The 13,607-nt window shown below is 34.5% G+C and overlaps 1 protein-coding gene across 2 annotated transcripts; it reads right to left on the reverse strand.

The window, feature by feature from the left end:
• Nucleotides 1-5,774: 5,774 nt before the first annotated feature.
• Nucleotides 5,775-12,265, reverse strand: LOC136061092 (DIS3-like exonuclease 2). Of its 2 annotated transcripts, XM_065765091.1 has the most exons (6): nt 11,778-12,265; nt 11,613-11,666; nt 11,437-11,505; nt 8,898-11,126; nt 6,974-7,045; nt 5,775-6,837 (listed from the first exon to the last, which is right to left on the reverse strand). In XM_065765091.1, exons 1-6 carry the CDS (start codon nt 12,135-12,137, stop codon nt 6,424-6,426), a joined length of 3,198 nt encoding a protein of 1,065 aa, XP_065621163.1. In that variant the 5' UTR covers nt 12,138-12,265; the 3' UTR covers nt 5,775-6,423. The 2 variants fall into 2 exon arrangements, with proteins under 2 accessions (XP_065621163.1, XP_065621166.1); XM_065765094.1 differs by lacking the exons at nt 11,613-11,666; nt 11,778-12,265 and having other exon boundaries at nt 11,384-11,496.
• Nucleotides 12,266-13,607: the final 1,342 nt, after the last annotated feature.

A 13,607-nucleotide genomic window follows, 5' to 3' on the forward strand; every position in this document is an offset into this window, starting at 1 on the left:
TTTGAGGATTTTTTTTTTTTTTTTAAACCGTTGTTTTTTATATTTTGAAAACAACCTATATAATTTGTTGTTTGTTTGAAGTATTGTAGATAATAAAAGGTCAAAATCTAAATAAAATTAGTCGGAAACTTACAAGGGACATGCAAATGGTAGGGAAAAAAAAAGTATTTAACCTGATGTAATTGTGATAAATGGCTAGGATTTAAAGTGTTAGCAGAGAGAGGTGGTTTAATTGCACAATGTACTAATGTTGTAATTACATCGAATCTCAATAATAAAAAATAAAAAAAGTAATAAATTAGCTTATAATTAAATTCAAATAAAACAGTAGCACACTCAATTTATGGATTGGCTCAATCCACCCTCCTCAAATCACCCTCTAGCTTATCGCTTCTTTCTTTCATTTGCTCTTTTTTTTTTCCTCCGAAAAAAAAAAAAATTTTATTTTGCATCCTCAAATACTACTTTATCTATTTTACCAACTCATTTTACAACTCACCCTACATCCTAATTTTTATTTTTACATACAACTCAATAAAATAATACTCCCTCCGTCCTAGTTTGTTTGTCCTTTATTCTATTTTGAGATGTCCCAAAATATTGTCATATTTCTAAACATAAAAGTTATTAGTTTACTAATATTCCTATTATACCCCTACTTTATTTTCAAAACTATTTGAAAAGAAAACTAACAAATATTTAAAAAAACCAATCTAATTGGGGCACCTTTTTAATTGCCTCATTAAGAATAACTCTTTTAAAAAAAAATGATTTATTTAAGAGTAGTTTTGTAAATTTATACATTTTTATAAGGCAGACAAGACAATAAATGATATTCTCTTAAAAAGTTTGACTTTTCAAACAGGACAAATAAATTGGGATGGAGGGAGTATAAACTACCTAATAAAATAATAAAAAATATTCTTCTCTCTCTCTCTTTTCTCCCACTATCTTTTTCTCTTTACACACAACCACTAGATTTTTTTTTTTTTTTTTTTTTTTACAACCTATGAATAGTAAGGTTGTATATATGCAACCTTATTATTCATAGGTTGCATATTTTTTTAAGTATAAAACCCAGATGGAGTGGGTTTTTACTGTCTTGAGTTGTAAAATAGCAACTAAAGGGTGTTTACACCCTCCAATGCTAGTACTTAGGTCCTTATAACTCTTCAAAGTAAGCAAAGCTTGGCGGCGTCACCGTCACCGTCACCAACGGCTCATTGCTGGGCTAGTTGTCCACACAATGAGTTTGAGTTTTGATTTTTTGGTCATGTGGGTTTTAATTTTTATTATATTATGTATTTTTGAGGGTGTAATTGTGTATTTGTGTGCGTCATGCTCTATATTTTATATAGTAAAAATATGACATGTCACATTATTATTAGAGGGTGTAAACCAACCTTTTTACACGTTCTAATTTATTCTCATATTTATTACCACATTAATATACAAGCACAAAACCAAAAAACAAGATTATTCATACTTAACTGGTGCCCCCAACTCAGCAAAGACCTTCAGATATTTTGAAATAATATTCTCTCTTTTTTCGACCACTTTTGGAGGTTGGGAGTTTTGGGGAGTAAGGGTGGGGGGTGGGGGGTGGGGGGTTCTCCACATATCCATCTGATACTGATTAATTTAAGCCTTCTATAAATTTCATGTTACACAACTTATGAATTTAAGGAGTAAAATATTTGAGTTTTAGGGGCTTTAGGCGAAAATTGACTTGAAACTTTTTATATATTTAAATGACTTTTTTCATTAAAAAAAATTAATATTACTTAAATTCTATTATCTTGTTTTAGATGCTAAATTATTAATTAACCATGTAGAACCTTTTTTTTCTTTAGAAAATCTATAGACACAAAAAAATTGACAAAACTTTTCATAGTTGTTGATGTGGTAGATTGGTAATGGTAAGTAAAAATGTGATGTTAGTGGTAGACCTAAATGAAAACTAGTAAAAGTTTGTCAGCTCAACTGTTGTGAAATTCTTTGTGTATTGCTCTTTTTTCTTTTTCTTTTTTTCTTTTTTGTGAAAAGTGTTATGTAAGGACCAATTTTGAGCTTGTGGCCCACTATATGGAATGGCTTCAGCCCAAAAGTAATGAATTTGTAGAGAATGGGTTAGAGAATTGGGTTTTAGTTGATCAAACAAATAGTGGAATCAATCAGATGATCAGAGAATGAAACAAAATAGGATTAGACTGAAGAAAAATGGTCCTCGACAAGTTCCGAGGTGTACTGTTCTCTTCTATTTTCTTCCAATTCGTATACAAGTTTTGTTCCTGAATATTACAGAGTTTTCCTTTAGATTTTTTCCGATCCCCTTTCTTTGCTCCTTCTCCTTCCTCTTATACTCTTTTTCCTCTTTCTCTCTATCTTCCACGTGCACGCCAAATGATGAATATTGATACTTGTCCTATCAGAACCTCTCATAAGTCTTCATGTAGTAGTTGTAAGGCTGAAACCCACTATTCAGGCATCACCTTCACATTAATGTGGCTAGGAAGTTAGCTACAGAGCATTTAATGCGGAGGTAGCAACTTTTTCCTTAGATATTTTATGATCCTTCTATGTCTTGAGTTCCCATAGTGCTTATTTGTATCAATTAAGCACTTCAGTGACATTTCTTCGGATAGCAGGTCATCTCTTCGGGCTATGGCCTTGATAAGCCAAGGTGACTCTTATTCTCGGCACAAACCTTTAAGTCATATTAATCTAAATTGACATCTTTGTTTGTTAACATGGTCCCTTCTGATAACGTTTACCCCTTCTCGAATATATTTTTTCCTCAGCATGGGCCTTAGGCCCATTATACAACATGCGTAATGGACCCTTAGGCCCAATACCGCTACATGTTATATTCACAATATTTTCACAACAAATCATAAATATTAAGTTGTTATTGCTTCTATATTAAACCCACCACTGAAATTACTTCTTTCCCCACCAATAACAGCCAGTAACAACTTGCCACTTAAGATTTGTTGTGAAAAATGTTATGGACGTAACATTTTTCTCTCTTTTTTCTTGTTTTTTATTTGATAAAATGTTATTTTATTTATTGGATAATATTTTTGGGCTTAATGAATAAGTTTATAGTATAAAAAATTACTTTATTGTCCAAAATTTGGGGGTCTTTTTTTACTTAGGGGCCTTAGGCGACTACCTCACTTGCTTTCATACTAGAGCCGGCCCTAGGGGGGGCATCCAAATAATATCAAAAGCTTTGTAGGATCTCATAAACAAGAAGCTTGGGGTGGAAACTACAACCTACAAGTACCTTCTTCAAAAACTTGGCATAAAAAATTGATTAGAATTGCTTTTTATCTTTGGTACAATGTTGTATAAGGTAATAGTGAATCACTATTTAGTAGAGGTGGCAATTTTTATCCTTATCCATGAACCCACCCATTACCCACTCCATTTGAATATTTGGGTTAAATAGGTAAAGACCCTTAGGTTATTTAATTATATAGGTATTAATGGATAAGCCCACTAATATCCACTAAAACCCATCTAAAATTTAAAATAAACAACATAAAATATAAATTTCTATAGAATGACCAAAATACCCCCGAAACCTAAAAAATGACCAAAATATCCTCAAAATCTAAAAATTACCAAAATACCCCCAAAACTCAAAAAATTACCAAAATACTCTCGAAAGCTAAAAAATGACCAAAATACCCCGAAACTTAAAATTCAAAATACCCCAAACCTAAAAGAAAATGACCAAAATACCCTTGAAACCCAGAAAATGACCAAAATACCCCCCGAAACCTAAAAATTACAAAAATACCCCCCAAAACCTAAAAATTACCAAAATTCCCCTAAAACCCAAAAATGACCAAAATACCCCCCAAAACCCAAAAAATGACCAAAATACCCCTAAAACCTAAAAATGACCAAAATATCCCTAAAACCTAAAAATTACCAAAATACTCTCAAAATCCAAAACCCAAAAAATTACCAAAATACCCCCAAAACCTAAAAATTACCAAAATATCCCCAAAATCCAAAACCCAAGAAAATGACCAAAATACCCCTGAAACCTAAAAAATTACCAAAATACCCCAAAACCTAAAAATTACCAAAATATTTCTGAAACCCAGAAATTTATCGAAATAACCAAAAAATATAAAAATTATTGAAATGCCCCTAAAACCTAAAAGATGATAGAAATGCTCTCGTAACCTAAAAAATTACTAAAATACCCTTAGAATCGAAAAAATGATCAAAATAATCTTGAAACCTAAAAAATTACTGAATTTCCCTCATAACCTAAAAAATTACCGAAATTCCCTCGAAACCTATAAAATGATTGAAATACTCTTAGAACCTTTAATTTGTCGAAAATATCCTCAAAACATCCAAAATACCCCAAACCTCTATTTTGGTAATTTTAGATGTTTTAGGTGTATTTTAGTCATCTTACATGTTTAGGGGTATTTTTGGTCATAATTTAGGTTTCAGGGGTTTTTATCGATCAATTTTTTAGATTTTGAGGTTATTTTGATCATTTTTTAGGTTTTGGGGTATTTCGATCATTTTTTAAGTTTTAGGGTATTTTAGTAATTTTTTATGTTTTGGGGGTATTTCAGTCATTTTTTAGGTTTAGGGAAAATTTTGGTAATTTTTTAGTTTTAGGGTGTATTTTTACTAATTTTTAAGTGACAGGGGTATTTCAGTCATTTTTTAGGTTTAGGGGGGATTTTGGTAATTTTTTAGTTTTAGGGTGTATTTTGTTAATTTTTAAGTTTCAAGGGTATTTTGATAATTTTTTTATGGTATTTTGGTCATTTTTAGATTTTAGAGGGTATTTTAGTTATTTTATAGTTTTTAGGGTATTTTGATAATTTTTTAAGTTTAGGGGATATTTTGGCAATTTTATAGGTTTCGGAGATATTTTAGTCATTTTCTAGGTTTTAGAGGTATTTTGGTCATCTTTTAGATTTTGGGGATATTTTTGGTAATTTTAAGGTTTCCGAGGTATTTTAGTCATTTTTTAAGTTTAGTGAGTATTTCGGTCATTTTTTAGATTTAGCTGGTATTTCGATCATTTTTTAGGTTTAAGGGGGTATTTTGGTCATTTTCAGGTTTTTGGGGTATTTTGGTCATTTTTTAGGTTTTGGAGATACTTTTGACATTTTAGAAATTTTGAGAGGGTACTTTGCTCATTTTAAAGATTGGGTCATTTTAGTAATTTTTAAGCATATTTGATAATTTTAGAGATATCAAGAGCATTTTGGTCATTTTAAAAGTTTCATGGGTATTTTGCTCATTTTAAAAATTTGGAGGATATTTTGGTCATTTTAGTAATTTTTGAGCATATTTGGTAATTTTAAAAATATCAGAGGTATTTTGATTATTTTAAAAGTTTCATAAGTATTTTACTCATTTTAAAGATTTTGACAATATTTGCCCATTTTAAAGATTTTGGAAATAATTTTGCATGTCCCAAGGTATATTGGTAATTTTGAAAGTACAAGATTATTTGCGTCATTTTAGGTATTTAAAAGTATTTTGATAATTTTAGAGGTCAAAAGAATATTTTAAGTAGTTTTAGAAGTATTTGGGTCATATTGAATTAAATTGGTAGATTACTACTTATTGAGTTTGGTTAATAATTGATAATTAATTTATATATAAATAAGTCATAAATAAATAAATAAGTAATTACACACTCAACCCATTTATGATCTAACTTGCCCATTTGCCATCCCTACTATTTCAGAGAAACTGTTAAATTAATACCCAACAAAATATATCCGGTAATAAGAGATATATGTGCTGCTGCACGCTTGAGCTGAAATACAAGCCAAGCAGCGCTTCAAAAGAGGATTACAGTTCCAGTTCAAGTTTTCACCTAGGGAAAGAAGACAACACATTATTCTAACTGGGAGCTACTGCCAGTCGCCCAGTTTTAACAGTTCAAAATACAATAAAGGCAATAACATACCAAATTGAAGTTACTAGATCTGACCACCCAAAATCAAAAAATATATTGGGCTGCAGTCAGAAGGGGAAAAATACAGCATGAATTTGGCTTCGAAGCTCAAATCCCAAGTTGAAGGTAGATTTTCAACAAGTAAAATATTGGATGGAACTGGCCTACAAAAACAAGGGCCTATTCCAGCAAGCTGCATCTGTTAAAAAAACAGAAAAACCACTTAAGTTAAAGCCACAACGAAAACCTCCACCATTATCTACAGCTACGCCACCATTTTAGCATCATAGATTCATAGAGCATCACCAGACTTAAACCACAAATTTTTCTCTCTTCTAAAACTCTTGTGAACTATACACTAATTCATATCTACGACAGAGCTTGCCCATTCCATACAAGGCTCTGTTATCTTCATCTCCACAAAGTCTCCTTCAGTTGCAGTAGTTTGACACTACCAAACACCCAAGTTACCTTAGATATGAGCTCAGGTAAAGCCTTGCCCCAATATCAAGGGGACCATCATCCCCACCTACTGCATGAAGTACTACAGGAATGGTTGAAAGGAGATGCACTGTGAGGGGGAAAACTCCAGGATCAACTTCAGTATTTGAAATGACAGATTTGCAAATGGGCTCTGAAGCCTGAGCAGCAACACCAGTATCACCTAACTGTTCACTAGAACTCCCTCCAAACACCCCCAGTTCAATTTTCACATCACATGGACTTACAACAAATGCAATGTCTTCAAGTGCCCTCCATTTACCAGGGCCACCTCTCCTAGAAGAGCGTTTGTTAACTAAACTAAGCACCAATGTGGAAGTAGTCTCGAGCCATTCTACAGTCAAGCCTTCTACTTCATCATAATATATCCGGCGCTCAATCTGATAAATTGACAGGATAAAAATTAAGGGCAGCATAGAGAAAAACAAATGGGGGAAAAAAAAAGGGGGGGGGGAAAGAGAGAGAGAGAGAGAGAGGGTTTTTAATTAAGGAAGATAGAAGTCAGAAACAACTTACAGCTAGCTTTTGAATATAAATGGACATGAATCTTGGCCCAAGACCCAATACTCTAGCTTCTGAAAATAAAATCTGCAGTGGACAATAGATAGGCCAAACATGAAGCACAATCCAAACACTGAAACACTCAGGATGAACATAACAAAGAGAGCAATGCCTAAACAACCATAATAAAAACTCAAATTCAAAGTATTTGGCTCAATCAGACTGATAAAATTTTACTGGTTATTTTATACTAGGATGCATGGACGCGACCAAAATGGTTGTGTGTGTGTGTGTGTGTGTGAAACACTCAGGATGAACATAACAAAGAGAGCAATGCCTAAACAACCATAATAAAAACTCAAATTCAAAGTACTTGGCTCAATCAGACTGATAAAATTTTACTGGTTATTTTATACTAGGACGCATGAACGCGACCAAAATGGTTGTGTGTGTGTGTGTGTGTTTGTGTTTGTGACATGGCTGCTTACATGCCTGCCTGTGGAGTGTCCGACCAAAAAAATTATTTTTTTAATTGGGACATGGGCTCAACATGGTTGCAGCCCGCTCTCAACACAGCTGACAATTAAAAAAATAAATAACTAAAAAATCAATGATTTTCTTCCCCACCAGTCTACCATGATAACAATCATCGATCTGTAGAACAAAACTTTTCAAAACAAACTTCCGTCTCTTTCACACTCTCAAACAGCTCCTCAGTTCTCTCACACACTCTCTGTGTGTTGCGCTACCAGCCATCCTTGGCTTTCTCACTGCCAGATCATCCAAACAGCAGCATCGCACCTTGTTGGCCATCCTCAGTGTCAGATCGGTGACCCAAAAGGACCATTGCACCTCCATCAGATTTCTCAAAGTCGTTGCAGATCACTCCTCACCATCAACTTTACGTCTCTCTTGCAGTCTTCCCACCTGGCCCTGTTCTCTACTCTAATGTTTTTGACTTTTTTATTAAAAAAAAAAATTATTTTATTTTATTTTTGTTTTTGTTTCTAGAGAGTTCTATTCTCTTGTATCTATCAAGACAAGGGGTTTTAAATTGTAATTTCTTTTTTGGTTAAATACTTAAGATTGTTAGTTACCAATAAATTATAGTCTGGTTAAGTTTTTGGATTTTTTTCATTTTTTATTATTAATTTTTATAAAATATAAATCTTCTGTTAAAATTATTATTTATTAGTACATTATGGTCAATTTACTGTTAAAAATACAATATTTTATTGTCAAAAATTATCATTTAGTTGCATTTTTTATTTATGTTTGAAGTTGAATTATTTGTAGATAAAATTAATAAAAATGTGATTGTTACTAATAAATTATGCCCTAAAATACCTAAAAATAATTAATTAGTTACCATGTCCCTACAATGTCATGTCCTAGTTTTTTAAGAATTGCAGTGTTGCCTTGTCTTGTGTCATGTCAGTGTCTGTGCTTCTTAGATTTTACATTAAGCTTCTAATTAAGAATGCACACTTCAAGATTGGAACAGTAGTTACAGTACAATGCTTTGAATTATTAAACTATCAATTCTGATAGAAAACTACTCATGAAGAGAATGAGGGTGAACACATTTCACATAGTGAGGGTACTTGGTTGTAGCATTCCTGCCAAATAATAAGGATATATATATATATATACACACACACACACTGGAATTCAAGTTAAAGATAACAAAAATCATGATGCAAGTATATGATATGAAATATGTAATATACAGAGTATGGTGGCAGGAGGTATGACAAAAGCAGATATAGATAACAAATCCCAAAGTGAATGCAGCATTTAATGTAGGACAATGTAGCACCTTAGTGATGCACTAATATCTTTCCACAATCACAATCCACTAGTGGTAATAATTTGTTTTTAAAGGTTAATGAAAGAGGACTGCAAATTAAAATTGCGCTGTAGGAAGAATAAAAAATACCTCTTTTTTCTTTAGCAGGACCCACATGTAGAGCTTGTCACAGGCATCCTTCACATGCCTGCTAGCCTGCTTTCTTTCATTGCAATAAGCAGCGACATATGCAAGTGATTCAGAGGAGGGAACTCCATGCTTTACTGCTGCAGCTGACAGTGCTTTCTTACCTTCCAGGGATTCCGCAGCATCTCTATCAAAATGAATACAAGTGAAACATCTTCTTGCCACTTTCTCTCCCCTGCTAACTTTTGGCAAAGATCCTCGATACTTCAAGTACAACTCCTCAGCCTCTATGGCTGCAGCCAGTGTCCGGTGCACTATAATATCAGGATACCGACGCAGTGGTGAAGTAAAATGAGTGTAGTGAGGAACAGCCAGTGCATAATGACCCCAATCATTTTCAATGTCTTTCTGATCTCCACTACAAAAGTAAGTAGCCACTTGCATTGGTCTCGAAGCATATGAGATCAGAATGTCAAACAGCACAGTATCATCCTTGAGCTTTTCCCTGATTTGCTCCAGCGACTGATTAAACCGACCAGAAGAAGAAGTGTCCAATTCCAAACCATGTTTGCAACAAAATGCTTCAAACTCTCTGAGCTTCCGCATATTTGGTTCAGGATGCCTCCGCAGTAATGCACTATCAGGAAAAGCTCTAGATATGATTTCTGCAGCTGTCCTATTTGCCAAAAGCATAAACTCCTCAACCAAAAAGTTTGACTCCTTCTGTCCACAAAGCATGATATCATATGGAATACCATGATCATCAAATAGATAAACAACTTTGGAGCTCTCTAGACGTAAAGCCCCATCACTAAATCTCTTCTCCTTCAAAATTTTGGAGATGTCATGAAGGCTTTTAACAGATCTAACAACGTCAGGCCACTTGAAATGGCCATACAACTGGGGATTCCCATTTTCAGTGATATTAGAACTATCCACATTACTTATTTCATCAATAATGTCCTGAGCCTGTTTGTATGAAAGCTTGCAACAAGATTGTATCACAGAGCGGCCAATCCAATGGTCAACAACATCGCCAGCATAGTTGATGTCCACGAAAATAGAAAATGCAAGTCTATCTACTCCAGGGTTAAGAGAACACAGATTCTCTGAAAACATTGGGGGCAACATTGGTAATTTGTATTGTGACAGATAGACACTTGTTGATCGAACCTGTGCTTCTATGTCTATGGCAGTGTCAGGTAAAATAAAATATGACACATCCGCAATGTGGACTCCTACTCTGAAATTGCCATTGAACAATTTTTCAATAGAGAGAGCATCATCCAGTTCAATGGCAGTGGAAGGGTCAATAGTAAATATGCACAAATTTCGAAGATCTCTTCTACTTTGAACTTCCTCAGGTGGCACCTCCCAAGGAATATGTGGAACACTAGATAGTAATTCAGGAGAAAATTCAGATGAATGGATTGCATTTTCAAATAAAATTGCATTGATCTGTGCCTCTACTTCACTGCCCCGTCCAAAAATATGCAAGACATGGGCTAGCGGAACAGAACTTTCTTCATCCCATTCATCAATTCGTGCAGCTACCAGCTCCATTTCAACTGTTGAATCACCCTTCTCCAATCTTTTCTTGATGCAGTCTGGCAAGCCCTTCACGAAGACCATCATTTTGGGAAGTTTGGGGTCAGTTGGTGTCAGGTGGATGTACTCACTGTCAGACAATGTCAATGAACTTCTGTTCTTTGTCTCCTTTCTGCAGAATTCACGGTAAGATAACCAGTTCTTAACATTAAGATAGCCAACAATAGCATCTCGTCGAGGAGACCTCTCAATTATGGAAACAATTCTGCCAGTCGGGCGTTTTGAAGGGAATGTGCTAATCGAAGAACAAATCCTGCCCACTGCTTTTACAACTTCACTCTGCCCATTAAAAGAACCTACATGCAAAGAATCTGAAGCAGCAGGGTGAACAAGATTACAACTAGCAGGTCCACTCGGTTCTAAATGAACAGTTTCACCCACAAAAGTACCTTCCCCATAACAAGACCCCTTTTCAGGGTAGGGGCAACTTCTATAATGGGCACACTCGTAATCCACATCTACCTTACTTTTAGCTTTACAGTTATCACTAGCAATTTCACCATCTTCCAGGAGAATGTTACAATCTTCCACTGGTGCAGGATTGTTAGATATCCCAGTTGACCCTTTCATCCTGGTCCATAATGACGAAGGATCAACCTTGAGCACTACAATGTCTCCTTCCACCTGCATTATTATTTATTAAAAAACAAAAAGGGAAACCAGAGCAATTTTAAACCTCATCCCCTAGCAAAAATATTGGTATATAGAAGAATAAATCACACTGTTAACACTTAATGATGAATTATCTGAATCCTGACAGCAGATACATGCAATAAAGTTGCCTCGTAAAAAGGGCACACAAAGTCAATATATGCTTGTTTTCATTATAAAACAATGTACCATAACAGATATAAAGGCAGATCTAAGTTATCACCAATTACTTTTTTTCTTGAGGCAATCAAAGATATGCAAAATAAACCAAATCCAAACGTACAGCTCTATTTTGGGCAGCAATTCCACTAATGAGAACATCGGTTGGTACCCCATCAATTTTGCAATAAGCCTACCAGCAAAAGAACAAGGTATTTGCATTATTTACTAAGGAATTTATAAATGAGGAGCATAGAGAAACATCAAAATTGTAATTTATATTTAAAAAATGTAACAAACCTCAAGTCTATTGTGGGCATTGACACGAAACAAAACTTTAAAAGCATCACCTTTCTGAAACATAAGACAAAGATAACAAATGAGTCAACAATTTTCCATTCTCAAGAAACACAACCGCAAATGTTCCAACAGATATTACACATCAAGACCCATTTTCAAACTGACCTTTAACGCCTCATTGACAGCCTCCATGGACCAGTGTGGATCAAAATATTTTTTTTGAGAACCCTCAATATGAGGGGAAGGAAACATATAGTTGTTTTTAGATGTCCCAGGTGATCCTCTGTAAAAAACTGGTTCAGGACAAGATTGTGACATGACTCTGTGACCAAAATCAGATACATGCTGATTTGGTATATTTTGCTCCTCCGTGGGGTTCACTTGTTCACAGATACGCATTGTTGGCATAGAAGAGAAACCAACGTCTGATGCTCGGGTTAATTCATGCTCAACTGGAGGACACAAGTCCAATGCGTGCTCATTTGGAGGACGCATGTCCCATCCATGATCCATTGGAGGACGCATGTCCAATACATGCTGCTTTGTTGAAGAACTACTCAGAGATGCAGTTACATGATTACATGTTCTACCATCTCCCAAACACTCTGGTGCTTCCCCATGTAGTCCATTTACTGAATAAGAAAAAAGATGGGTAAAAAAAAAAAAAAGTCAGTGTTGAAAATTTGATATTGTGTACTTAGCCTCACATAGGGAACAAAGCCAAAACCCCAAACAGCCACAGCCATCATTCAGATGAAATGAAAAAGAGGAAGGGAGGGGGGAAGAAAGGTTCAACATATGAGACCTCGTCCTTAGAAAGGTATCAAAGGCAACAAAGGACTCATCTCAAGGAAAATTGGGACCAGCCTGGGAAGGCCCCATACGAAGTAATCCGTCATTCCAGAGAAGGCTCCTACTACTTGAAGTCTCTAGATGGCCAAGAATTGCCTTGACCATGGAACATAGAACCTAGAAGAAATACTACCAGTAAGGATTGCTTTACATTTCAAGTTGCCTAATAGTAAGGAATGCTTTACATTTCAAGTTGTCTAATCTTCATATCAATATGTACGACAGTTATTACTTTCGTCACTCGTAGATCAATAATACATGGAAGCATCATCCATGCGTATTCAATGATTATTCATGAGTTATTTTTCAACAAAAATATGTAACACCTTGAAGTCATCCTTAGGAGACGTCTCAAGGACTTCCGTCATTAAAATTCTAAGGGTCTGTTTGGATAACGCTTATTGCTAAAAACTGAAAACTTATTACTGAAAATACTATAGCAAAAATAATTTTAATTGGCAAAAATATTGTAGTAAAAACTCTTCATGCATTTTTAGTGCTTGGCTGGTCCAAGAACAGTGTCATGGACCAGCCGAACGCAAACACTAACATAGAATCATCACAAAACAAACGCACGCTAAATCAAAAGTTGTTCACACACAATCACCAAAGTCGACTAAATCAGAGTTGTTTAAACAGAACCAATATGATCGTCATTTGAGCATGAATAGACAAAACATAAAAAATGGTTAACCTAAAGACGCTCTAATACCACGGTTTTAAGTCACGAGGACAGCACAACATCGTTATTCAAACATGACTCAATACAAAGCTGTTCAAACACTGCTAAAAAAATACTAAGCTATTCAAACATAACCAACATCATCATTCAAACATGACTCAATACAAAGCTATTCAAACACAGCTAAAAAATACTCACTTGTTCAAACACAACTAAGATCGTTGTTCAAACATGACTCAATACAAAGCTGTTCAAACACGGCTATAAAATACTAAGTTGTTCAAATACAGCTAAGTTCATTATTCAAACATGACTCTGATAGACTAAAAATGAATTGACCCATTGCGATGAATTAATTGATTAATTAGCCAAGTTTATTAATTAATTAAATTAACATGCAAACGTGTGGTAGCACAAACAAATCACCAATTAAACTAAGTATGCAGCGGAAAATAAATTGA

The sequence above is a fragment of the Quercus suber genome, unplaced genomic scaffold, assembly GCF_002906115.3.
Source record: "Quercus suber isolate HL8 unplaced genomic scaffold, Cork oak 2.0 scaffold_23, whole genome shotgun sequence".
NCBI lineage: Eukaryota > Viridiplantae > Streptophyta > Magnoliopsida > Fagales > Fagaceae > Quercus > Quercus suber.